We start from the raw sequence: 27416 nt of genomic DNA on the forward strand, positions 1-27416 counted from the left end.
AAAACTCGAGTCTCAGTTAAATATGTATAAATGTATAGATTGCATAGTTCCCCTGAAATAATGATCAAATGTTTCTTCCAAGCAAAAACATTTAACCTCCCACACTGCCTCTTCCCTTTCTGATCGGACACGCGCAGTCGAGGTAGAGAGAGAGAAAGAGAGAGAGCAGGAGCGCGCTTTCCGTGTCTGGTTAGTGGACTGACAGCCAGCTGTGCGGCTACAACGACAACAACAACCTCCTGGATTTGCTACATACAACTAGATTAGTGTCGGTCTGCTACTGATCATAATCGTACACTAGAGCTCGTTTTTGAAGTGAGGACTCGACGGCACAAAGCTACAAACGGTATCGTCGGCGGTTTCCGTGCTAACTAGCTAGAAGAGCATTCCTCCAACATGAATCCGTTGTGTGACAGATGTGGAAAAGTCGTTTACCCCACGGAAAAAGTGAATTGTCTGGACAAGGTAAGAGCACGAGAACGTCGTCTTACTGTGTGTTCTCCCTGTATAAAATACTCCCAATGCACCGCCCTCCCTTCGTGCCATGACTGCACGTATTTCTGCTCTTCTAAAATGACACCTTTCACATGTTTTTTGTGAATGAATCGAGCACCCCAGCAGGACAGGTATTTCGCTAGCAAGGCGAGCTAACGGCTAGCTTAACGTCTGTAAGGCGGTGGCTCGTGGGGCGCGCGGCGGAGACGAAAGGACACCTCGTCGTGTGGACGACGGGCTACTTTAAGAAAAGCCCAATTCATATTAGATTTTTTCACCAGACAACGACCCGAGGCTGCGAAATGGATTCACCATGAAACCAGCGCCTCCCAGTGCTTCCGCAAGCCTGGTCTGGGCCTGGCTGGCTGGCAACACTGCTTTGAAGAAAACTGATTAATAACGTCAGCTAACGCCTCCAACCTTATCTAGAAACTCGAGTTTGAAGGCTTACCTGACCAAATATGAAATGAAACAGGATTTCCTGAGTGAATATACATATATGTCTCATAATAACCACGCTTTTTCGTGGGCAGCGTGGACCGATACAGACATATCTGTGTCCAATTCACCTGCTAATCCAAATCAGGGATCATTGGTTGAGCCTCATAGATTAGGTTTCAGTCAAAAGCAGTAGCCTAATCTCAGCCAAAGTGCTAATCTCATCAATTTTACCCATAGTGACTCTCTCCAGGTGACTAATTCGCATGTGAGCAACCATTTGAGCTAACAGTGGCACAGCACATCTCCTGTCATCCCTTTCGCTGCAAGGAGGCAAAGGTTGTCATGGTTTGATTATTGCATGTATTGAATGCTGCTGCACTCAGTTACACTGTAACATTTCAACCAGATGCATGTAACACACTCAATTTACTAGGTGGGTTGGGTCTGTAACGTTTGGCATATCAATAGCAATGCTTATGTATTTTTTTTTTTTTACCAAAGCGGCACCCCTGCGCTTTTTGCGTTGGGGAAGTAGATCATTTGTCAAATGGACGTCAGAATGACTATTGAAAATCAATCCCCGTTCAGACTCCGTCATCCGTTGTGGTTGATGGACAAGGAAGGTAGGGAAAGAGCACATTATCTAAAGTAACACCAGCTCTTGATTGGATGCATTATTGCTCTCTGCACGGATGGGTTCTTGAATGCACCATGACTAATGTTTTCCCAAAGTGCTTTGGACTGTAATTGATTTATCTCCGAACCCTTCTTCATTCTTCACAGCCCTGAAACAAACATGAGTCATATTGGCATGTTCGAAGGCTGGTATTGCCACAAGTACAGCCTCAATGTGCTTTGGTATCTGGCTTGAAGCTGACTGCATTCCAGCAGACAGACACTTCCATAAAAAAATGTGCTCTGTCAGATGCCTGCTGTGCCGTTTCCCTGCTCTGAACCAAGCACAGGAGAGTAGCCTCCCGTCTGTCTTTACTGCCATTCCGCATCAGCGCTCACCCCTTCAGACACGCCAAAACAACCTCCCTTTTCCCTTCTACATGGCACACACGAACACCACTCCCCTCGTCTGTTTAAAGCAGCCGAGCCCACATTGGCTGGGGATTGTTCCGTGTGCTAGGCTAGCTCAGGTGAAGGCAGGGGGAATCGAGGGTTTGGCCTCTTCTGCCATTAGTATTCTCAGCTGCTTACTAATACCTTTACCTGACAGGCTTCTTCTATAATATCCCACTGTGGTGTGGAGAGGCTGAGCCACAGAGGCGTGTTTGTTTGTCGGCTGCATTCCAGTATAGGAGGTTGCTGGGCCCAGCAGAAGCGCGGGCAGCCCAGCACATGTAAAGACAGGAAGTGCATTTTGTTTGAGGCCCTGTTTCGTGACAGTTTCGCCTAGTTAAGCTTACTTTCAGTCCTTAAAATACTTATTGGTAAAACTTGCAATGGGGAAAGGATAGTAGTTGAATGACAACCTTGCCAATTTTAGTGGTTTGTACATAAAAACCTGACCAGTTTAGGTTATTGGACAATGTCTGAAGAAGTGAAAGGATTTGTATGTATCACTGTTAGATTTATAGCTTTTTCCAGCATGCAGGAAGTGTGTATTTTCAAGATAAATTGAGAGATTGGTGTCGAGTGGTTGAAGCTTAAAGCACATTTTTTACTAAAACACTCCTCTCTGCTGGAGTGTCTGTGTACTTAATATCTCTACGAGCTGTCTGCATATTGTATGTCTGAATCCCAGAGGGCCTGTTCCTACCTGCAGGTGAAGAGATACAGTCCTCCTATATCTCTACACAATATTTATTAATATTTAACCATGCTGTTATACCGTAGATTATGAAGTGGTGTTACTGGGTCCTGAGTAGTAGCTACTATTTCAGTGAACATAGTATTTCATCGTCTATAAATAATGTGAGAAACTGACGTGTTCTGACAGCTCATCCTTTTAATAAGTAAGTATGAAGCACAAACATTGCTACTGGCTCGTGAATATGTGTTCTGGCTCTTGAATATGTTCATATTGTCAAAACAGCCTGACAAATGTTTATACACAATATTGTTAAGATTTCTTCACAGGCAAGACCTGTTTGCTTGTTTCAGATACAGCTTGTATGCAACAAATAATCTCCTACATAGCACCGGGTATCACAGATAAGACACAGCCTCACTGATATCAAAACAGCCCATGAGTGGAGAAGAAAGTCAAATATGCAAGGACATAAGTGTAGGAGCCAGGAGGTTATTTTGTTTGCATCAGCATGTGGTTGAAGGCTTTTAAAATGCAGACAGGCAAGAAAAACCCTTCTGCTGTCCTGCTTTTACCCCCTTGATGTTATGAACGAGCAATTACAGCAAAGAGGTTGATGTAGTTGTAGAGAATTCCATATAAACTTTAAAATGTTTCAGTGGCTGCAATTCTTGGTTCACATGATCTCAAATGTTTAGACACATTTGGCATTATTAAAAGTTTGATCCTGTTTCAGACACCATTTGCTTTACACACTGATATCTGACACATACGGATGTTTTGTGCTCTAGCTTTCACAATTACGACTGACTAAGGTGCATTTTTATTATTATTTAACTAACAAATTGGTTGGCTGCTGTCTTTTTTGGCTTCAGTGTGGGGTTTTTGTTCAACATGTGAAACTCAATTGTACTGGTGCCCCTCAATCCCAGGAAATTGCTAGAGAATGGGGTTAAAGGTCAGACGAGTACAGTATTTATGTCGTATAGCTCGGTTCTTTACGGCATGAAGGCGCATGCTTTGATCATGCTTTGTCACGTAAAGTTAAATATAAAAATTGTACTTGAAAGCTTGTGTTCTCTTCTAAACAGTAAATAAGTTATTCTACATAGCACACTGTTCTATTATTCACATATGTTATATTGATTAATGTTAAATCTTATTTCATGTTAATCACAAGACATATCATATGTCCTGATTATTAACGGGGAGGTTTTGCTCCCCGATTGTCTAGTGTGAACACAATTCCTCGGTTTTAGAGGAATTTGTCTACCGCTTTGTCTATATTTAGACAGATTATACTGAGCGCTGATTCATGTTGTCCAAATGCCACTAGAGGTGAGGAATCTGTCCAGCCACCACGAGACACCTCCCTTTAATGACTCACATGCACTAACACACATTACATTCAAAATCACCCGAGTTGTTGACTCCACAGTTAACGGCAAGGTACTTCTCCTTTTGTGCGTTTATTCAGAAAAAGGAACTAGTGCACATGTTCTGTTTCTCTCTCGATATATTAGAGCTTTATTTCTACCAGCACAAGAAAATGCTCCGTCTGTGCTCTGGTTTAATATCAAGTTCATAGAAAGAAACGTCAAAGAGACAGTTTTATCTAATAGAAGCCATTCAACATGGCAAATTACGTTTTGTAAGGTGAATGTATCATGATTTATGACGTGGCAGAAGTGCTTTGAAATTTCACCCTTACCGTGCTTATCTTTTCGGCTGGGACTGTTTGGTTATTATTATTGCTGGGGCGGCAGGATCTGTTTGTTACTAAGTGCACATCACTGTCTGGAGATATTTGGAAAGTGTGTTAAGTGCATTCTTTAGCAATGCATGTTTTTTCAAATCACTCCCTCTGCCTGCTGGCCAGCAACAACGCCCTTGGCTTGGGTCAAAATGAATGGCATCAGGTTGGGTAATAATTAACCAGCATGCTTTAATGAGTTAGTTTGCTTTATTAGCACCAGCCAGATGTAGGCACTATGTCTGCAGGCATGTAGCACTTACGCAAGAATAGTCTTTCACACATAAGCTGCTTTAATGTCCCACCATGGTGCTTTTAATACATTTAGCCACTTTTGGTTGAAAATAAACATCTGACTCAAAGCGCTATTACAGCATCTTTTAGAGGCCTAATCAGCTGCTAAAAGCGTGAAACAAATTGGTTTAGACATGAATTGTTGCTGATTTGACCAAGAGTTCTGAAACATTTCATCAGGGTCCCTAGGGATGTCCTTCAGTATTATAAGGCGCTTAATTTCTCTGATGCTTAATTTGGTGACTACCAGAAGACTGAGTTGTGAAAATCCAGTTAACACAGCCTGTAGATTGTCATTTTTTTTTTCTTCATCTAAAATAATGAATTTTCGTTTAGTCAGGATAGAAAATAACACCAACCAAGTCCTGGTGAATTGCTACATGGTGTTCCCATAGTTTGTATACATGAAGTGGACGTGACGTCACCCATTGGTTTGTGGACAGACGTTTTGAAGCCTTGAGTTTGGCGTTTTGACCGTCACCATTTTGGCTTTTTGCAACTAGTGAACGAAAGTGACCATTTTAGGACTGGGGGCGAGTGACGTAGAAACGCCGCATACGGCTCTGATAGTAGTAGCAACCTTTCAATTGCAAGCTAGCCTAAATAAAAAATAGACCCTAAAAACTGTGCTTGACGGTCTTTTTGACTTTAAATGGGACCATCATTTACTAAATGAACATCATGCTGTATTGACCAAGACTTTAAACTAGCAATTTAGACCATTACAGCATTGTTGTTGTTTACATTGTCGGTAAACATCAAGGGAGAAGTAGACTTCCATACAATCCTACTTCTTTTTGCAACCGGAGGTGGTCAGTATTGAGAAAGCAAGTTTAAGGCACTTCCGCAGTGGCTTCACTTTTAAGAACCGGAGCATGCCATCCTTATGTATTTGAACAATACAATTGTGGTCAAAGTACTTCAAAATGCTAGCTTCCCAAGCCCCATTAAAACCTTTTTCCCGTGTGACCTAACGTAGGTTTCCACAAGATGCCGTCGCTACATACAGACACGTAACACTATGTCCTCTATAGCCAGTGTCTATAAAGTGCTACAGCAGATGTATTTTTGTAGGTCAACCCCAGAAGGTTCCCTCAACAAAAATTGTATTTTCATTTTGTGTTTATAGATGTTTATTATATTTTTGGATGCATATTTACTTTTGTAACTTCATTTTTGCATTAAAATTGATAACCCTGATTTTTGGAGAATGAAAGGGAGGTGGGGGTAGTGGGTTAAAATCATGAGTACATGTATTATTAAAAAAAGCATACACAATATCCATAACCTTGTCTATGTAGCTTTTTGCTTACAGCTGATTAAGCGTTTCCTTTGGAAAAACACAGTGAAGAATGCAGCCAGTGTTTCTATTACAATCAAATGACATTGGTGGTTAGGTCTATGTGTTGCTATGTTTAGTAGACCACACAAGGTGAGACATCTGCCCCGTTTAGATTTGACACTAATACGGATACAGAAAGTGTTTGATGGATCCAGTCATATACATTTCCTCGGTCTGTAGTTAGTATGTGAGAGCATGCTCCTGGTCAGACTCTCACTGTGTGTGTGTGTGATGTGTGCATACATGTGGTCTGAAGATGTGTTGGCCTCACAGATCGCTGCAGGGTTTTTGATCTGGTCAACTTGTATTTGGTTCTCACCGAGAGGGAGCTGCAAGGCTGACTGAGCATTTTTGCTCTTGGATGGAGTCTTCCCCATTGACACGCATGCATCATGTACCGAGACATATAACCTACATACAGACTGTATTACACACATGTACACACGCAGTTATTGCTCACATACACTTAAAGACACCCACGTACACATGTGCCCTTGAGCTGCGCTGATGCAGGAAGACAGTGCTGTTTTTTTTTTATTGGTGTTTTATTTCGAGGCCTCCTTCTCTGCAGTGTCCTCATTTTCCAGCTGACTGCCAGATCCTGCCTTGGCACCCAAGAGCCAGGTTTTTCCTGGAGCAGGACAAGGCTAAGTGCTGAATGGCCTCTTCAACACACATTTGGGATGTTTCTAGCCCCAACATCGCTGTTTGTCCCTTATTTCCCCTTGGCATCTATCGTTGTAATCCCAGAATTAATCTAAGGCCCAGACTGTATATATTCCTAACGGATACTGTATATTTGTTTTGTGTCTAGGTTCAGATGGGATGGGTCTCAAATGCCTCGCCGGTGATTTATATTTCACCTCCCTCCACATTTGATTCTATCTGCAACCACTGCTGATGAAATAAGAAAAGAAAGAAAAAAAGTGTGTTCAGCCACACAGCTAGAGATGATGCCTGCAGTGGTTCAATGCATACTGTATACAAGTTCAGTTTCACCTTTTGTAATGTCAGTGTATTTACATTTTGACATTCCCACTATGCTGCAAATGTGGACATGTGCTCTTCTGACCACCACCGCCACATGTGGCCCGAGTTCATTTTAGCACCTGTGTTAAGAGCTGTCTGATAGTTGTTGCTTCATCCAAGACGCAGTTTAGTGTGAACCCAATCTCTATTCACCTGAGAGGCTACTAAGGTTGTCAAGGTAGAATATGGGTTTGCAAGCTTAGGAATTGGTAAAGTTTCAAGTGGGGTGGGGCAGGTTGTGTAGTGAAGTGTTGGTAGTGTGCGAGACTGCATCTAGACCCTCGTCAATAGTTTTCCTAAAGGTTGAGTTCAGCAGGCTTGTTTGCTGGAATAGACCTACAGTCAATATTTATTCAGGGAAACAACAGGAGTGTCAAAGTCCATGCTCGGCTTCTCTGGACAGCAATTGCATTCACACTTCTCCATTATGAGAAGGCGATGGCAGTAGTTTGTGGAGTATATCATGCTGTGCTACAAGTAGATGAACCAGACAGTATACATGCAAAGATGGCAGCCACCACAGCTGCAAATCAGCTGAAGCTAGAGGAAATGGAATCTGCCTGCATTATGCTGTTGTTTGTAAAGAGATTTGCCATTGCAGCACTAGCCAGAACAATGGAGACAGAGCGCAGTGGAAAGAGGAACACGATGTGTCCATCTGCAACTCCCTCAGGCCATGATTGGGTTGTAGTGGGATAAGGAGTCTGCATTGGAGGGCTGTGTTTGGCTGTGGATCACAGCTCCACTGAACAGAGCCCAGGCTCAGCCACCCCAGCAAGCCTCCTCTTTATTATGCCTTAGTGCAATATTGCTGGCTCACAGCTACAGGCACCCATGTCAAACACACACACACTTCCCTGTTGTCATCGCTTACAACCCTGGGTGGTCTGTTTCATCCAGGCAAAATAGACAAGACTATTCTTTAAACCCGCCTGAAGCCATATTCTTGTTCAATAATAGAAGGAAGTGAAATGGCCATTGTGATGTGTGTTTGGTCATGTTCTCATACATAGCGCTGTGATGATTGTATCTTCTGTTCATCTGCAGCTTTCACAATTCAGTAAACGTCAACACCCTGTTAATTAAGTTCCAGCTGTTTATCAGTGCTGTAACCCACGCTATATTATCCGTAACTGTATCACGGCACACAGGGAATAGCAATGATTGATTTCTCTGTCTGTATTGTCTTATCCGGAGTGGAATCAAACTGCATGTGTTTGTGAGTGAAACATTGAAAAAGTGATGTGCAGTTTTATCCTCCGTTTTGAATCTCTTTTTTTTCTGCGCTGTTTGTTTAGAAGATTAGTGTTTTGTGTGTGGGCAATTGGTGTAGAAGTGATAAAGAGTGTCAGAAAGAATGAGAGGGATGACATGGCACCCTGAAGCCATGTTAAAAAGGGACCCTCTTTCGTCCTCTCTCCGTGTCTTCGCACTCCTTCCTCCCTTCCCTTGACGATGGCAGCAGAAGCAGCCAGATATTGCTTCACTCTGTGGCGTTTTCTCTCTCTTGCCCACCCCTCCCTTCCTCTTGCTCTCTGCAGCTCCTCCCAGTCATGTTTCCTCTCTCCTTCCAGTTATTTTCTGTCTCCAATCCTCCCTCCCTCGATCCCTCTCTGAACCCCCAGGCTGCAGATCAGCCCAGTGCCAGGAGAGAAAAGCAAAGGAGGGTGGGTGGGGAAAAGGGGGTGGTGAGGGAGATATAGGCCTCTGATGAAGATGGATAGTGGAGCTATAGCAACATGCAGGCCTGCAGAGATGGACAGACAGACCAATCACAAACGGCCTCTGTTGTTGTATGTAGGAAACATAAACTGATCATTTTGCGCACATACATCTGAGCTAAGAGCACTAAAGGTGTGAAAATGTACCAGATTAGATGGTGAAAACGCGGATACATGCTTATCAATCAAACCCTATACATTTCCTTCTTTACTGCTCAGAACGGCGCAACTAGCCCCATCTTCTTAAATATTAAGCATACAATTTGCAAGCAAAAGGGGATGTTGGTTTCTTTGTAACTGTTCAGTGCCAGCACACAAACTACTGTGTTTCCACGTTGCTTCACTTTTTTCACAGTCTTAACAGTCACCGTTCTTTGTGTCTGCATCAGGTTCCTGTCCCTGTGAAACCTCAAGGGAATAGAAAGTAGTTCTGGCCTTACTCTCATTCAATTAGCTTTCCTGTGATAGTTGGCGTTTGGCTGTTTTTGTGTGTGTGGTCCTTTCTTTAGGTTCGCAATTAAGATAAAACAAATGTCTCAAATCTTTCCCTTTTCAACGTTTTGTGTCTTCTGTCTCCGTTTCTGACAGTACTGGCATAAAGGATGCTTCAGCTGCGAAGTCTGCAAAATGACTCTAAACATGAAGAATTACAAAGGCAAGGACAAGAAGCCATACTGCAATGCGTAAGTTATCCCCAAGTCATCATTTTGTGTATGTCAGTGAACATGATTTTTATTCTTTATTGGTTCAGCCTGCATCACAAAGACACTGTTTAATCTGTCCACAGACGGAAATAGGACTCTGTGAGTGTGTGTGAAATCATGTTGCAACCCAACTAAGGCCCCTTTCTCCCTCCTCTGCTGTTTATCAGTGACTATTCCAGCTCCGCCCCTCTCAGAAACAGCCAATGTGTGGTGTGGGAAAGTGCTTCCGAACCTCCTCCTCCTCCTCGATTGGGAAGGGGGGGGGGGGGGGGGGGATATCAACAAAGGAAATTCCTAAAGTTCCTTTACAGTGACACAGGCGGACACACTGAAAACTAGCATGCCCACTCACGCCTCAGAACATACTCACAAACTAGAGGCTCATCAGGAATCCCCCTCTGCCGTGCGTGTGTGTGTGCGTGCGTGCGTGTGGTTCTGAGAGGGAATACAGAGAAAGGCCTTGCTTCGTGTTCTGACATGCTACTTTGCTTGCAGTTTTTGTGAACTGCCCTTTTATTGCCAGTAGAATCCCTCCAAAGGTCACACTAGCATTGCCCTTCAAGAGACATTTTCAGGGAACATTATGGAGCATTTCTTGTCCATATGGTTGAATCTAGATAAATATATTTGCGCTGCAAAGATACGTTCATATTGAATGCAAAGCCAGTTTTTGTCTTGCTGTATTCATCCAAATTTGGCTAAAGAGTTTTTGTTGTCTGCCTTTTATTAGCCACCAACAGCCATTTAAAATGCCCCTAATTGGAGAGTACAGGTGTTTGCAGCTAAGTAACAACAAGCACTGACAAGGTGTGGCTGAGTTGAACTCTAGTAGTTTCCCTAATTTTATTTGAATCACTCACTGTTTTCCCTGGCCCACCATGTGCATGAAATGGAATCACAAAGCTCTCAAGTTGATACTTTTCCAACTCCAAGATCGCGTTCCAGCCTGAGATAATGAGGCAGAAATGAAAGATTACTCGCTAGATCTGATGGGCCAAAACACTTGACAGACATGCAAATCATTTCTAGGTTAAGCAAATGTGTTAATCTGTTTCTGGAGTATACCCAGCTCCCAGGTGAATGTGTGCATTTGTCGTCCTTTCTAAGCTTTAATAACTATACCATAGGCCTTTTTGTTATACAGAGTTTTCTTAGTAGGAGCACACACAGATGTTGTTAATAACATGAAAGAGGGCTCTGTTTTACTCAAGTGTCCGAGTAAGAGTGAGGCAGCATGAACAACACCCTGAAACTGAAGCAGCTAAATGGAATTGAGCCCTTATTACTTTAATTATTTACACCTGTGCGTTTTCTACTTTGACATGTCTTATTGTCTCCTGTGAATGAGGCACAGCAAAGTCAACTCAATGACCCACAACAAGTGCAAACACCCGTATCTAGGCCTAATTATAAGCTTAAATAACATAACATGTTATCATATATTTCTATGTAATAACATATAGTCATTTTAAATATTATTATTAGTAAACAGTTCTCACTGACCCTGTCCCCGCATTCACACTTGGTTTCAGGTGCTAAGCCCCTCAGCAGGTGTCGTTCTACTGTCACATTTGCTTCTTCATTTCCCTTTCCTGCCTCCGATGTTCCCTCAGCTCTCTGCTCCAGCAGGAGCAAGGCCCTTCAGAGCCTGTTTATTATGAGTCTTTCCGTTTGTTTAAAACAAGCCTTGTTCGAGTAAACATCATCAGGGGAAGAGCCTCCTGCTTCAGGAAAGGACTCCAGGCTGTGTTCTGTCATTATTCTGTGGGATAACTACTTTATCATTACTCCTCTATATTTGTCCTCGGTAATTGATATAGGCGTTGTTTGTTTTCTCTGTATTCCCACCCACCGCATCCCTGAGAGTCTCATCCCTGATTAGATGCCTGAGAGTCACAGGGGGGGGATTGTGGGAGATTTGGGAGGGCAGATAAGTGGACATTAGGAATCTTCATTTCCCCAGGGGACTGTGGGAGCCGATGTTGAGCCTTAATGACTGATAATCTGAAATGAATTTGAACATAAATGTGGGGTTATTAAAACTTGTCACAAATGTTTTGATTTAGCATTACCATTCTCAATGCCTGCCAGATTTCTTCCACTAAACACTACCATAAATCATTTGTTGACATGGTCATAAATAACCAAGTATTGGTCCGGGGAAGAGCTCTTTCTCATTGAAAAATAAATGAGCAAGGAGATAAGAGTAAAATGGATTCTACTAGTCACCGTAGAGCAGACATCTCTACCCATTGCTTTCTATCTCTAACTACAACTCTTCTACTGTTGCACGTGTGTTTCGACGAGTCGTTTCGCCAGATGTTACATGAAGATGAAATGTTTCCGCTGAATGATGCATTACAACCTTTCCAGGTCTCACAGGGTCAAGCCCGGCCTCAACATCTCCTGGTTCCACTATGCAAACAGGCCTCTCCTCCTGCACAGTAGGCAGTTTGTGTGTGTGCGTGCGTATGTTTGTGTGTGCGTGTGATTACACATGCGTGGCTTCCTCCCCTCCCCTCAGCAGTACCTCCTGCCCTCCATTTTGATCACTCCCTCTTTAGCCTTCACAGGGCTAACTGAGTTTGTGCGTGTGTCACCCACTCCCGTCTGCGACTTGTTACCTTGTTATGCAACCTGACAGAGAGATGAGTGTTCTTGTGACTCACTTATAGCCCTAAACAGGCACGGAAATGTGAGCATGGTCGCACACACACAGGCACACACATTACTACATCCCATTGAGTTACTAAGCTTTTATCTTCAACCCTGTATTTTTGCCGCAATTTACTGACCCTCTAAGTTCAAGGACAGTTTCTAAAGACGCATTGAAGATGACAACAACACTGTTAAGACGTTTGGCTTCAACCCATCTTCTTCAGGCAAGTAGGGGTTTTCAGACACGGTGGATGCTCCTGTGAGAGGAAGTGTGTTCCACCACAAACCAGACACACCCAGCTCCAAAGAAAAAAATGTACATGTACATGGGACAGCCCCCCAAACAGAAAGTAGATGCACTCCTGGTAAAATGGACTAAAAGGGCAAATGTTTGGCAGTCAGTTGGTTAATTTTGCTAAATCTGAACCCATTTAAATCTTTAAATCCCTACAGTTATGCATTTGTCACATGCCACCACATTCTTCAAAAACTGCCATTCAACATTGATTTGCCTTACAACTATGAAGGATGGGTTCTCGAGTCTCAAATGACCCTATGATGAATGGAAATTAAGAGCATTAGGAAATAGCTCTGCCTAGAAGTGAAAAATAGAAATTGTTTGTCACTAAGTGCAAACCTCCAAACTAGTGAGGCGTGTATATATATATATATATATATATATATATATATATATATATATCTCCACATTGGATTTAGACATTTCGAGATGTATATATTATTATGTGTATATATACATATTATAAAAATTGAGAAGACAGAGTAATGAGTCTGCGTCGGAAACACCGTTGTATTGCTGTAATTAGATATCTTGCGACAATAAAAGCGTAGCTTGATTTGCATGGTTGATCAGATTGTTCGCAGCCTGCCTGGCGTCGGCTGCTAGCGTAGAAAACCACCAGATCTGAATGCTGCCGATAGCTTCCTTTTCAGGAAAATGAGTGCTAGCGGTTGTAAAAGCCGAGCGTGCACAAACCGGCAAGCGTTTGTATGGATGAAGGCATGGATGAAGCGCTCGGTTTTGCTTGAAACGTCAACTTCAATCAATTTCTCCAAGTACATTCATGTTACGCTTCCTACTCCTTGAAATTATTTCGGGGTTTCTTTCAAGTGGCTCAAGCGTTTTTTTTTTTTTTTACAGAACTTTATGTAAAATCCGCCAACCACAATCCTTTTGTTAAAGTTTTTTACATCTCATAATCACGTCAGGACAAAGGCTAATTCAGTTTGTTTCCCATGTTGTTAGGGAAACGGTAAACATATTGCCTAAATGGGTTACCCAGAGGCACGAATTGTGGTTGACGATTTTTGAGGTCACCCAGCAGCCTGAGGCAGGCTGGGAACTGCAGTCCATATGAGCTCTGAGGGCTCTACCCCTCTCACTGGATTTAAGCCATTTTGCGGCCTTAAGGATCACACTGAACTGGCAGGCACCATTATTTGTGGACCTGAAGGCTACTTGTGCACAGAAGCCTCCAGTGTATAAAAACAGTGACTCAGGCCCTGCATGCACAAATTATTCACAGCGGTTTTTCAATCAATACTCAAAGCATGCAATGATGAAGGGCTTTTGGAAGGATGCTTGGTGTGCAACATGCATTCACGTCTGCATGGTTTCTGCTTACTTGTGTATATTTATTTTTTAGTTTGTTATATTTGTTTCAGGCGGAGCATTTTCTCCCGAGCAGGAGGCTGGGTGGTTATGGGTCTGTGACTTTCAAGAACATTTCAAGAATCCATTCAGAAAACCGATTTGCCTTCACGCTCTGCTGAAAGGAGCTGCCCATGACATCATTCACACTCACCGACCGTCTCTTTGACCCTGTCCCTGTGACTGTTGCATACGGTTTCTCTTCTTGTTATCCCCCACAGAGTTGTGTGTGTGTGTGTCTGTGTTTGGTAGGCATGGAAAGCTTTTTCCACACCTGCTATGGCTCGCCTCCAAAACTCTACAAGCTTTGGGCTCTCATCCCCCCGACACAGCCCTGGCCTGCACTTCCTCTTTCTCAGACTACCTTGGCTCCCACTGACAGAGCATTGTGTGTAATACTGACATGCTTTTTGTCTACAGGGGCTCCTAACTCAACCTCAGGACCACCTTGAATAGCAAATGCCCCCACTGTGGGGCTACAGACTGCACACGTCTTGAGTTATACCTTTTCTCTTAGTCTAGACTTCAGCATCAAAGTGGGAGCCTTAGTAAAAGCTGGCATTGGTTTGTGTGTTTGCTGTGCTGACAGTCTTCCTTGTTTTGTGTGTTTTTTATTTTTCAGACACTACCCCAAGACGAGCTTCACCAGTGTGGCTGACACTCCAGAGAATCTCCGCCTTAAACAGCAGAGCGCGAATCAGAGCCAGGTAACTCTCTCTCACTGTTAGCAGCTACTTATGGATTCATGGCCTAACCCAGTGGTTCTCAAGCTGTGGGGTGCGGGAGGGAAATGCAGAATTTCTTTATTTCAAGACCTTTAATAAGAACTTCACATATTGCAAAAGTACACGGACATAAAACGGCATTTATAAATACATGGCGAATTGCCTGTACCGTCGTGGATATGTTTACGTTAACAGGTTACACTTGCGCGACTCGCCGATTCTTGCCGTTTCTGCTGTTGCGTCTCTCAAAACGGAATACAGATCAAAGATCAACATTGAGCATGAATTGAGAGTGGCCTGAAACCCTGTTTTAAAAAGATTTGTGGAGGAAGGCAGCTCATTGCAGCCACTAATACTGATAAAATGTGATGCTCACATATCTGCACCAATTCTGTTTTGTTTGGCACAGGTTGCACGTGATTATCTAGAAAAGATATTCAGTGCACAACGGGTTAATTGCAGCCACAATAAGCTATTTCTTTTGCCAAATGTTAGTTATTTTTTGCACAGATAGAACTTTATTTGCATTGTTCTAACGAAGTAATTGCACATTTTTATTTTTTATTTTTGATACAGAGGATGTTATAGAGATAAAATATGGAAAGGCTATGTTCAATAAAAAGACTTTGCAGGCCTGGAACATTTTAACTGTACAGAAATCAGCAATTGTACTCGAAGAATGTTGGTTCAGTTACTTTAGATCCCAATCCAGTGTCCAAGAATATGCTGTTTCCACTATTACCGGTTCTGTCTTTTTAATGTCACATCCGACAGAAGTACACAAGAATACTAGCACCTGTTAAATTATATGAAAAAGTTATGCAGTTTGGGAATATCAAATAGGATCTTGCTGAAATCTGTTTTGCAACACTTTCCATTTCCTTTTATCGGCTGTTGGAAAAAAAAAAAAGCTTGTTACGTAAGAAAGCATTGCAGCATAAATGGCCATTACTCTAGTTGTAAGCTCTTTTACATTTTTTGTTTAAACAAAACTTGCAGAAGTTTGGCCTTTCAGTCGAGTATTATAATTCTGCCTAAGCTTGAGGTCTGAAATTAAGTTTAATAAGAACCAGGTTTGTCTGAAGAAATAGTAAGTTTGACCACATTTGAACCCATTTGTGGAAACTAAATTTCCTGAAAATCACAGATCTACATCCTTGCCATTGTGGAATCACAGACCAAGGCGTTTTCATCAGAAGTAGCTCGACATGTCCACAGAATATGGTCTTGGTCCTCCAGCAAGCTGTCTCTGATTGATTGGTTAAATATAAGGTTGGCTTCAAATAAAGACACACTCACAGAAGCTAAATATTCTCGATAATTCTGGTTTGACCAGTACTCTTCCAGCCGTCTTGTTTCACACTGCTCTTACTGTGTCTGGCTGTCTGGTTGCAAACTGGATTATAGACTAATAAATTGTGTTCTGTTTATAACAGACCATGTTTGCCGTGGCCCAGTACGGATACACTGTTCTTTTTACTGCATTGTTGCTGAGCATCTTTTTGCAGTGCCGCTCAAGTGTACTGATCATAGATCCACCCAAATTATCCGTGCACCTATTTTTCTTCAAATACCCCCCAATCATAGCCCTCCCCCACTCCCCAGTCTGATTTGTAACCACAGAAAACACTACTTTGGCTCTTTTTCCAGAGGCTAAAATACCAAAGACCAAAATATATTCTAAGATATAAAAAAAAACCTTCGTCAGACTAAAATATCCATCTGAACTAGGTCGTGTTATTGCCTTGATAAAGATGGCTCTGATAGAGAGTCGGAGAGATTTGTACATACCAATAGACTTTAAACGATGTTTTCGTATGTTCGCTGTCTGTAGCTGAAGTCGGCGTAAAAAGTCACAGATAAACTAGCTTTACAATTATGTTCTATTTAGTGGCAGACAGTTGTCAACCATGAAGGCTGCCACGAGAGGTTTGACTTCTCTTATTCATGCAATGATGTCTGAGGCATGTTCCTTGGTATTCTAAGAACTTGTCCATCACTGTGATGTGATTACTAGTCACCACAGAAGAAGCCCTTAGAAGCACAATGAAGCATTTAAATGCAGACATTTTAGCACAATTCAGTAAAAATAAATAAAAAGAAGCCCCTTCACCTTCAGTCATTTTCACAAAAGACTGCAATATTCAAGAGGGACTGATGTATTCATCAGAAGGAGAAGCTTGTTTTCTTATTCTGTGGCAGAGGAGAGTGTTGTTCAGAGAGGAGACGCAGTTTATCAAAGAAAGCACATCCCTTGTCTTATCCGGGTGTCGGTGTCAAACACTACAGATGAGACTGGGGTGTGAGTATGTGAGAGGGGTTTTTGTAGAGTATTCGGACGGGGTCAGTGGTCATGCGGGGAGGGGGATAACTAAGGGATTGAGGGACAGATGGTGTTTGTCTGCATGGATTGTACATCAACAGCCCCCCACAAACACACCACCATACACCCAAACACATTGAGCTAACGGTTTATTGTACTCACTAGCCTAAGATTGAGATTATTAATACACAAATGATGTAGTCATGAATAAAGATGAGCTTTCTTTCTCTTCTCCACAGCAGTTGTGTGGCCACAGTGGTCTGAGTGGACAGGAAACTCAAAGATTTTAACAGAAGTAGTTTGCTCTAACATGATTTATGATTAATTAAAAAAGATGGCACGGCTTAAAGTAAACATAGTAATCTCTTGGCAAGGACAGAGGAAACTGAATAAAATATAGGCAATAGATGTAAATCAGCGAAACTCCTTTGAAGAAAAGGTAATTGAAGAACTTCCTGTTAAACTACAGAATATTTAAGCTTCAAGTGGTCATTCAGAGTGTAATCACATTTTCCCACTTCACTTGGCTTTGGTTTTAAATGAATGCCAGTTTTAAAAGACATACAAACTGAGTGTCTTTCTCACACGCATGTGTAGTTAATGTAGATATTCTACACTGCCCTCTTGCACTATGATGCTTGTGTGCTACAGTATTATTGTACTGTGCTCTTTGGGTGCGTTGAGTCGGCGTGAGGAAGTTGACGCTGTCTGTGACCATCCAACACGGCCGCCTGCGTTGCTACGGGAACCCTATTGCTATGGTAGCAGGGGTTTGTCACACCTCGTTACAAGACTTTGCGAGCGAAAACAGAAAGAAATGAGACAGAGGGAGACCGAGAGATAAAGAAACTGGAGAGAACAAATTGGGGATGAGGAGAGGGAGAGCAATGAGGCGCACATGAGCGAGGGGAAACGAGGTAGAGACAGGAAGGCACCAACACACACACACACACACACAGACACACAGACACACAGACACACACACACAGACACACAGACACACACACACACACGGAGGGAGGAAGAGAGACAGAGAGAGGGAGGAGTGCAGGGTGAAGGAGGAAGAGATAAAAGTAAATCCCCAGAGGAAGGAAAGCTAGAGGAATGCAAATAGAAGCAGAGAAAAAGATTATAATGAGGAACCGCTCCAGCTCTACGGGACGACTCTGTTGCTGTTGAGGCAGTAAAATATGAATGAATGAATGAAAAAGGAGCACCGAGAGAAGGCAGTGTGGGTGGGGAAAGAAAGCAGAGGCATGATTGGAGGAGAAGAAGCTGTTGCATAGACCTCAAAGAGACAAAGGAGATGGACTGAGAAACGGCATTAGGGGGAGGATCATACTTTGACCGATAGGAGCGGAGGGAAAATGAAGGACAATGATGAGTCGAGGCCACATTAATCTTCTTCATGACTTATCTTTGTGCGCAGGCTTGAGAACCGTGTATAATTTCCCGTGGAATGAGGATCAGCCATAGTTTTCACCCGATTTCTCAGTGGACGTCACGCCAGGGGTGGCGGCAAACACTCACACGCATCTGTGAATCACAGCCATGTCATGTCATCACAAGGCGTTGGGAGATGAGACGAGGACTTGTCAGCACTCTGTTCAGCAGTGTAAGACATAATATGGGGTTGGGGGCTTTGTTTCCTGATAATGTATTTGTGCGGGCAGGCTAAATTCTTGGAGGAGTGCAGGAAATGTGTCCAGTCACCATGGAGGCAGGAGTAAGGGTTCGGTTGGTGTCAGGAGGTGGAATTAAGTGATTTGTCATCGTTGAAATGTCTTGGCACGAGAGATCAGATCGAGAAGAGCCAGACTGTGTAGCTGTAAAAGTAGAACATGTACCTGACTTCCGGTGTGTTCGGTGTGCAACTTGATTTACGCAAGTGTGGCTGGTGTGTTATTAAATACCAGGCAGCAGTAAAGGAGAGCTCCACGCATTGTAATATCTGATACTCATCGGACGCAGCATGGGCTGGACGTTTCCTCCTCTGCCCTTTGGGTCAGGACAGGGTGGGGAGGTTGGAAAAACACACACACACACACACACACACACACACACTCTGTTTGTCACACGCTACCTCTCATTATGACTATATATGGTTCCTACCACGTCCTGTATGTACGGCCTTCACTGCTCAACAAACAGGAAGTGAACGTCACCACAAAAGACGATGCAATATACGCTGGGCCAACCTTCCTTTGCACACACACACACACACGCACACACACACACACAGAGAGCTAATGCTTACTTCAGTCATTGTTTATGTGTATGAAAATGTGTTAATTGACATATAGTGTGACAGAGATGGTGTTAAATGAGTATAAGGTTACCATTTAGTTTTTTGTATCATCAAACTTCTGCTTTACAGAGAGAAATTTAACTAAATAAATGTAATAAAAAGGGGATTGTTCTTTTTTAGTAGCACATGAATTTACATATTGATTCAAATATGGTCTATCTAGTTATCTACCTTAGGTAATATTGGTGAAGATCTTTTATATAATTTTTTTTATAATGACATTAATTAACACAAAGAAATATTAAGACACATCATCAAGCTTTTTTTTTCTTTCCTTTATTCTGTGTATGTTGAAAGAATCTAGGTCGGTGCATCTATAAATAATCATTTGCGCGGCATTTGTTGGATTTTCCTTGTTGACTCTCAAACGCATGGAAAGTAGCTGTGCATTTTCATTTAAAATTGTGGCACATATTGTTTGCCTTGCATGTTTTCGGGACCTAATTTTGTTTCTAACATGAATTGTGTTTGTTCTGTAGGTTGTCTACAAGGAGAAGTTTGAGAAGAGTAAAGGGAAAGGCTTCAGTGTGGTCGCGGACACGCCGGAGATGCAGAGAATTAAGAAAACGCAGGAACAAATCAGCAATGTAAGTGTCAGCAACACAGTCACCAAGACCATCAACTGCCCCCTCCACCTGTACGTATCGCTCCAGATAAAAAACAGAAGAGCGCCTCAGTTCTTTCAGTATTTTGACCAATCATTTAGAGCTCCTCTAGTGTGGTTTCCGCCCATACACCCTTAGTTTCTTTAGATCACTATTATCTCTCAATGCGCCAGTATTGAATTGACAATTTGTTCTGAGGAGGATAATTGGTCTGTATGAAGTACACTGGAACGGGTCCTGTCTTTCTTTGAGAATTGCTCACAGCTTCACGCTAACTTTGTTCGGGTCACGCATATCCGGTCCATAGTTTAAAACTTTGCATAATACTTATGTTAGCTCCGTTATGAAGACTTAACAAACGTCACCAGTGGAATCCACCAGGACTTTGATCGTTTTCTTGAGCTCAAGTTGTATAATATTTTGCAAATCGTTGTTTAATAAGTGTCCGTCACTTGGTCGCTGACATCAGTAAATGTCAGGCTTCCTCTTCTCACGGAGCTCCTCATTCATAGTAATGACTTTCTCCTCAAATCACTCTCCACATGGATGATTCTTCTCCACTCTCCCCTCCTCTCTCCCTCGGCTCCAGTTATTGATTTGCCATTTCTCTGTAAATACCGAACACCGCTGAAGAAAGGCATGCAGTATTTACCTTGTTACTCAGACGGTTTGAGCCAGCTGTGAAGTGAAACGCACTGGGATGCAAAGCAGCCTTCATTAACCAGCGCTGCACTGGCCTTGCTAATTGCATAATTAGCGTGATGGGTAATCACTGCTTTCATGTGGTTAAAGATCTTGTATGTATAAGATCACGGACATTTCCAAGATAAAGAAAGATACACATGCATGACATGGGTTTGTGGGTGCTCACACAGAGAAGCCACATCAAGATAAGGGCATTTTGGCGGGAAGGATTTGTGTTTTTATTCAAAACTGATAAAACAGCTGCTTGCAATTAGTGCGTCACTCAGAACCAAACGTCAGGAACCACTCGAGCTGAAAGCTATGTCTTTCTCTCTTTTGGCTCTTCTCCCTGGACACTAAGGAACAAACCAATCAATCCTTTCACTTCTATTTCTTGTCATTTGTGTGCTCTATCTTTTTTTGTTGTTGTCATGACTCTTCTTTCTTGGTCGACTCTTGTCCCGTCACCTTCCTCTTGTCTAGCAGCAACGGCTGAGAAGTACAGTAGTTTAGTTCAGCAGCAGCCTGGGCACTTCCTGTAAATATACACACGCCATCTGTTCGACCGGCTCCTTCAAAACAAACCAAAATAATCTCCCTCACACACTCTCGCTTAGCATATTGCACTTGAGAACAGTCCCTGTGTTCTCTCAGTCACCCGCTTCACTGTCCTTGCACAAACACGCCGTCATCCCGTCCAGTCTGTGAACACACTTCTCGCTAACGCCAGCAGCACAGTGGGCTCATTGAGCGCGGCTGTAAGCGGGCACAGAATCGGGCTTGTAAATCATGACTGAGACACTGAGTCGGTCTGTTATCAGCCTGGTAATAAGGGGGACGGGTTATATAGTGCAGTCATAGAGCACTCACTCGGTTTCAGTTTCCTCATCGTGACCCTGTTTCAATGCTGAATGCGGCCTTTGACGCACTGAGGTTGGAGGTGTATCGGGAACTCTTTCTGCTGAAATTGTAGTGCAGGTGCTTCTTTTTGTTAGTTACTAAAAAGATCTTGGAGGAAAATGTCCCATTACATATGAGAGTTGTAATATAAATGATTGAAGTTGCATTTTTCTGTGTTTACTCATATGACCCCTACCGCCCCGCTCCAAGAGTTCAAGCTTCTAGTTCCGGGGTCACTACTAGGCGGACTGGTGTCCGAGTCCGAACCCAGGCGCCGTTGTCTCTGGACCTCGAACTTATAGCGCTTCTATTTTAACCGACGCAGCTTTTCTGGCAATTATTAAAAGCGGCAATGTTAAACTCCACTTCGAGACAAAGCACAGATCTTTTGGGCAAACGTACCCACTCACATCCGACAGGAAGAGCCCAATATAATCCAAATTCTAATATATGATTTCATTTCCCAACAATGATGTTAACAAAGAGGCAATAGAGCTGGTTTCATACACCACAGATAAAGTCACACGGTTTTCTCTTTTTAGAAGAAGATCATTTTGATTGACATCGATTCACACCTGAATAAACTAAATTAAAAGCTGCTGGACAATTCAGTTAAATATTTTTTTTTTCTAAAGTGAGGTACTTGAGGTGTTTTAAGAGTCACATTTTACAAAAGATTGTAAAAGAACATTTATTTATTATTAGAGTATGTATTATTCATATTTCATCCAGAGATATTATTCAATTGAACTTGATTTAATTTGACAGTCAGTTGTTGACTACGTCCAGACGTTAACACAACTGCTAGGCTACTTTAATACATATGGCAGTGAATCATAGCGCAGGTTACACATTGTTGGGACATTCTGGACCTTTGCATGAGGACATTTTTCTCAAATTGGACCTCATTGAATTTGAAGTGATTACCCCTGTTCTAGTTGTTTTAGTTGGTTCACTTTTTCTCACCTCACCTGCTTTTCCTGATGTGTCAGTGAGGGTTGCCTCACTCTCTCTCCAAGCGTTAAAGCTTTTAGTTGGTTCACTTTTTCTCCCCTGCCCTTCCTGATGTGTCAGTGAGCGTTGTTGTGCAGCTATGCGTTCGCACTACTTCCGGCCGGTGAGATATAATTTCCTCTCGGGTTCAAGCTGCTTCCATAGTCTTTGCTTGCAAATAGGGCGCCCCACCTATCGACAGAATCACACGGGTGCTGGAGAGCAAGCAGGGGACCTCTGGTGGATAGAAAATGAACTACACCCTGGGACGTCTTCCTGGAAAGATAAACCACACCTGTAGATTTGAAGCTCTTGTGTGGAGATGAATGCACTCATTATCTTCTAATGTGATCTTACACTGTTTGTGTTTGTCTCTTGCAGGTAAAGTACCATGAGGAGTATGACAAGAAGATGTCGGGAGGAAGCGTGCCGTGCAACTCCAGCCAAGGTATTCCTTCTGACACACACCCAACCGTGGCAACTTAAGTTGATGCAATTTTACTGATCACTCGGTCTACAGTAATAGTAGGAACAATAGTACAAGTAGTTAAAAACAAATGAGTAGGTAGGAGAAGAGCCTAGTTTCAGAAAGAACCATCCCTGTGTGAGCTAACCAGGCTTGGTGGCACCCTTGTTCACTGCCCTCCTCTGCATTCAATCCATTCACCTATAAACATTTCTGGATTAAAGATATCATGAAAGTAATTCTACTAATATATAATTTGATAATAAATGGCAAATTCATGAACATGACTCAAGCCAATATAGAATGTTTGCCGGAGCTCCAAATTGGCAACTTTCAAGTCACAAATATGAACAATATAATGTCAGAAAGTTACTTAAAGCATTAGGAGGTCAGTGGAACAGTTAAGTATATGAACGATCCTGCCGTTTGTATTTCACATGCCAGATGTACACTTTAACACTGAACAGCTTTGTTCTGTAGGTTGTGCAACGAGGAAATCAGGAGCCACTGGTGCATGTCTTGTCTCGCCATGTTTTTACATTCCTATCTAAAAGTCAATGCAGACATACAGACAGGCTCTTGAATAATAAGCAATATATAAATAGAGCTCATTCATCTTCCCTCCACTTTCTGTCAGTTTCACGAGCAGCTTCCCAGCCGTCTGCAGCCTCTCAGCACACCAACTATGATCCCGCTCCTGTACCAGTGCAGGCCGCCGCCGCCATCACCCCTGCCGCCGCCATTGCCAGCGTGCCGCCTCCCAGTGCAGGGGTAGGTCCTCCACCAATTCTTTACATCAAAAACCACATATTTCTACTGCTGGTCCTTTCTAGCTGACCATAACCGTGGCAGCCGTTTTCCAGAACTGACTGAACTGCTTGCGGTTGTCCACAGAAGCGGTACAGGGCCGTGTACGACTACGCTGCTGCTGATGAGGACGAGGTGTCCTTCGTGGACGGAGACGTGATCATAGACGTGCAGCAGATCGACGAGGGCTGGATGTACGGCCGCGTGGAGCGCACCGGCCTGCAGGGCATGCTGCCTTCCAACTACGTTGAGTCCATCTGAGTGAGGGGGAAAGAGAATGAGGAGGTAGAGAAAGGGAGGGAAAGAAGGAAAGGAAAAGCCCAGTGTCATCTCATCTTAACGCCGCTTTCTCTTGATTTTACTCTTGTTCCTTAATCTGTCCTGTGAGACCCTGAACCACAACCCCATCCCCTTCTGCATCCCTGTTCTGCTCTTACTGCTCTACCACAGACACCCTTGACTTGTCTGTCTGTCTGTCTGCCTGCCTCTTTGTCTGTCTGTGCTGATGTCTGTCTCTCTGTTTGGATGTGTCTCGTCCTCTTTGTTTACCCAAACCTGGCTCCACTTTCAAGTGCTGTCACAAGTGGAAAAATGAAAGTCTTAAAAGATAAACTTGCAGTTCATCGCAGTATGTAAGGGGTCATGCCGTGTCCACAGCTCCATCCTCGCTATAGCGCTTAACAATCCTAGCACAACATCATGCAAAAATATAGGAAGGAAGAAAAAAATAATGTATAAAGCCCTTTCCCCCACGGGTTTGTCACCACAGCTGCAGACATTGTTCTGTGGAGTAACATAAGTTTGAAGTGTGGGTGGGTGTGGCATTTTTGTTATAGGCTTGGTCTTTTTTCATTTTTTTTCATTTTGCAGCATGATCTTGGCCAGACTGGAAACACAGTGTAGAATCTCAGTCTATCAGAACTAAGCTTGAATATTTTTGACTTGTGTACATTCCTTTAACCTCTAACCTTGTTGCTGTTGCATCAATCAGCCAGTTATCAGTCTTAACAGAGAGGTTTTTAATATATTTATAGATTGACACACATCTTGCCATTGTGTGCTGAAGTAGGCGCCCTCGTGTTTGGCACTGCATCGTGTTTATCGTTGTGAAACTGGAATCGTAGCCTAACTGAAGAGCACCTTCTGCCGTGGCCTTTCTCGGGCGATCCAGGAGGGATCAGGGAGAAGTTGGGGGACATTATCAGTCCATCTCTTGCAGCCACATTGAATACATCACCTCAGTTGGTGTGGATGTACAGTTTGTACACCTTTTTATTCCTGTTTCTTGCGGCCTGAATGCCTTCATTCCCTAGAGAATCACAAAGTTATGCTGATCGAGGTTAAACTGTTTGGAGAAAGGAGATGGGAACAGGTCAAGTCCTTCCCCCTTTTGCTACAAAATCACCAAGAAAACACATTCACAGAAGAGAAGGCCAAGCACAATTCTATATTGTGAATCTTTTTTTTCTTTTTTTTCTATTTTAAATTCATTCCACTGTTTTTGTGAGTGAACATTCCCATCTTTATTTTCCATTTTGATGTGAGATAAATTGTTCAATCCATGGCTGTGGTAAATGTCATTATCATGCTGTTCTTCCTTTGACTTTCTTGTTACTGTTTGATGCTTATTACTAATAAAAAGTCAGTGCATTCAATAAATAAACCAGCAACTCAGTTTATGAACCAAGGCCAAAGTGTTTTGTCTGGACTTGTGCAGTCGCAGTATTTGATCTGTTGTGGGATTAAACACCCTGCAGCTTCAGGTCGGAACAGTCTGGCAGCTTGATTGAAAAATCAGCTCGTCCGTTCAAGCCTGTTTCTGATCAGTGGATCCCTCTAAAGCTGTAAATACTCCTTCTAAGACCTTCTAAGAAAGGGTCATGTTCCAAAATACACAACGTTCATTCAACGTTAATGAATCTATGCTCTGGTCTTTGTAATAAAGCCAGGCCTGTCGGAGCAGAGCTGAACGCAATGAAGCATTGTTTGTTTTTGTCCTTTTGGCAGGTGAATCCAAAAATTGTCAACTATTTTTTTTTTTTTTTTTTAGGTTTGACCAGTGAATCCATCTGAAACTACTAGTGTTTGGTTGGTGGTGGTCACTGAGATGAAGGTTGGTTCATAAACATAAAATCAAGCATTTAAGTTGCTAGCTATTCCACAGAAATGCTGTATCATTCCTTCGCTCTAGATACTGTATTTCTGAGGAGGAACTGTATATGATTTTAATTTTTTTATATTTGACCATTTCTCAGTGGTGTAAATAATCACTCTGGCCCCTGACCATACACACCGTCCCCCCCCCCCCTTCTTCTTGCCGTTTCATTTTCCTGTGATGCACTGTGACTGTCACAGACGTGGGCGATCAGGGCGGTGCGTTTTTAAGGTGTGGAGGGCAAATGTTCAGCTTTATTAAAAGAAACAAGGCTCTCACTATGTAGCTAGACATTGTACAATTGTATATGTATCATAAAGGTAAGTTAGGGAAACTGTTTTTACAGATCATGGTGCTCTGGGAAGTGGCTTGCCTTCAGATTTAGAGTAGTTCATATTATTTTTGTGAATGTGAAGGGGAAGTTGTGTGATTTGAAAGTAGAAAAAGATCCAGTTTGGTTGTGGGTTGGTATTGAACATTCATAACATTTTGCAGCATTGATAAATTGTAACATTACTGATCACTGAATCAGAAAACAACAGGTTTATATAGGTTGCCAAACAAAACAAAAAAAACACACTGCGTGTATGCCTGTATTTTGCATTAACCTCTACTTGACAACGGGACAAGTTTATCTGCATAACAGATGCTTGATGGGAAAGCTGTTTAAGAGCTCACGGCCGTGTTTCCCTTGGTCAAACTGAAGAGTTGATGGTTTGGTCTGAAGTGAAATGATTGTTGTTCCTGGCTTATGGTGATATTTGCTAACATTTGATTTAATGGCGAAGCCTCTGTTACTCTACGGATTACATTCAATTCAAACGTTCTTTTTTTCTCTGTATGGCGTTGATTTTGGTCGTTGGTGTTCTGGATAAAACAAATATTTTAATTAAAAAAGTGGGCAGTGTTGTGTAAGTGACTCGGGAGGGATTTCTTAAGACAAAGTCAAATTTGAGCATGTGATGATGGAAGTGTGTGAGGCTGGTGGAGGGGGTGGGGCAACGGAGGGCGGTGATCTGATGCCCTCAATCTCCCCAGCTGTGAGGCTGTGAGGCTGGGCAAGTTGTTTGTCTGACCTGGATATTAGTCAGGTTAACCTCTTTGCGCCAAATACCGCTCTTTTGCTCTGGCATCACTCATCGACTGAACCGTAACTTCATATCATAACCCCGTTTCCATTCAGTTTCTGTCTAGTATCCTGTCCACCCGCCTGCTGAGATCCCTCTTTCCTTCAGACTACATTGTAGGCTCCTGCGCTTCTGATGAATCATTCCCTGCTTCTATGATACTGGTTATATACTGTAGACTTCGCAGACTGAAATCATGTAATCCACAATCAGGTTTAGCATTCAGACCGGTTTTGTGCATTCCACCTTAAATTGTTTTGTTTTTTGTATAATTTTGTTGTTTTTTTAATAAACAAAAAAGATACCATATGCATATTGACATACATATGTATTCAAAACTCATTCTGAATACATACTCTGAATTAAGGACCTGATATCATCTCCTGTTGCCCTGTTACAACACTTCAAAACTGTACTTATGATTCTGAAGATTCAATAAAATGTCTTTTTTTTTCTCA

General features: G+C 42.6%; 1 protein-coding gene across 1 annotated transcript; it reads left to right on the forward strand.

Moving 5' to 3' along the window:
- Nucleotides 1-396: 396 nt before the first annotated feature.
- Nucleotides 397-27416, forward strand: lasp1 (LIM and SH3 protein 1; the record flags this gene model as incomplete). Its single annotated transcript, XM_079233055.1, has 7 exons — nt 397-465; nt 9423-9517; nt 14488-14572; nt 19701-19808; nt 22785-22851; nt 23507-23640; nt 23764-27416. 7 exons carry the CDS (start codon nt 397-399, stop codon nt 23935-23937), a joined length of 732 nt encoding a protein of 243 aa, XP_079089181.1. The 3' UTR covers nt 23938-27416.

This window comes from Taurulus bubalis (assembly GCF_910589615.1).
Source record: "Taurulus bubalis genome assembly, chromosome: 17".
NCBI classification, from domain to species: Eukaryota; Metazoa; Chordata; class Actinopteri; order Perciformes; family Cottidae; genus Taurulus; species Taurulus bubalis.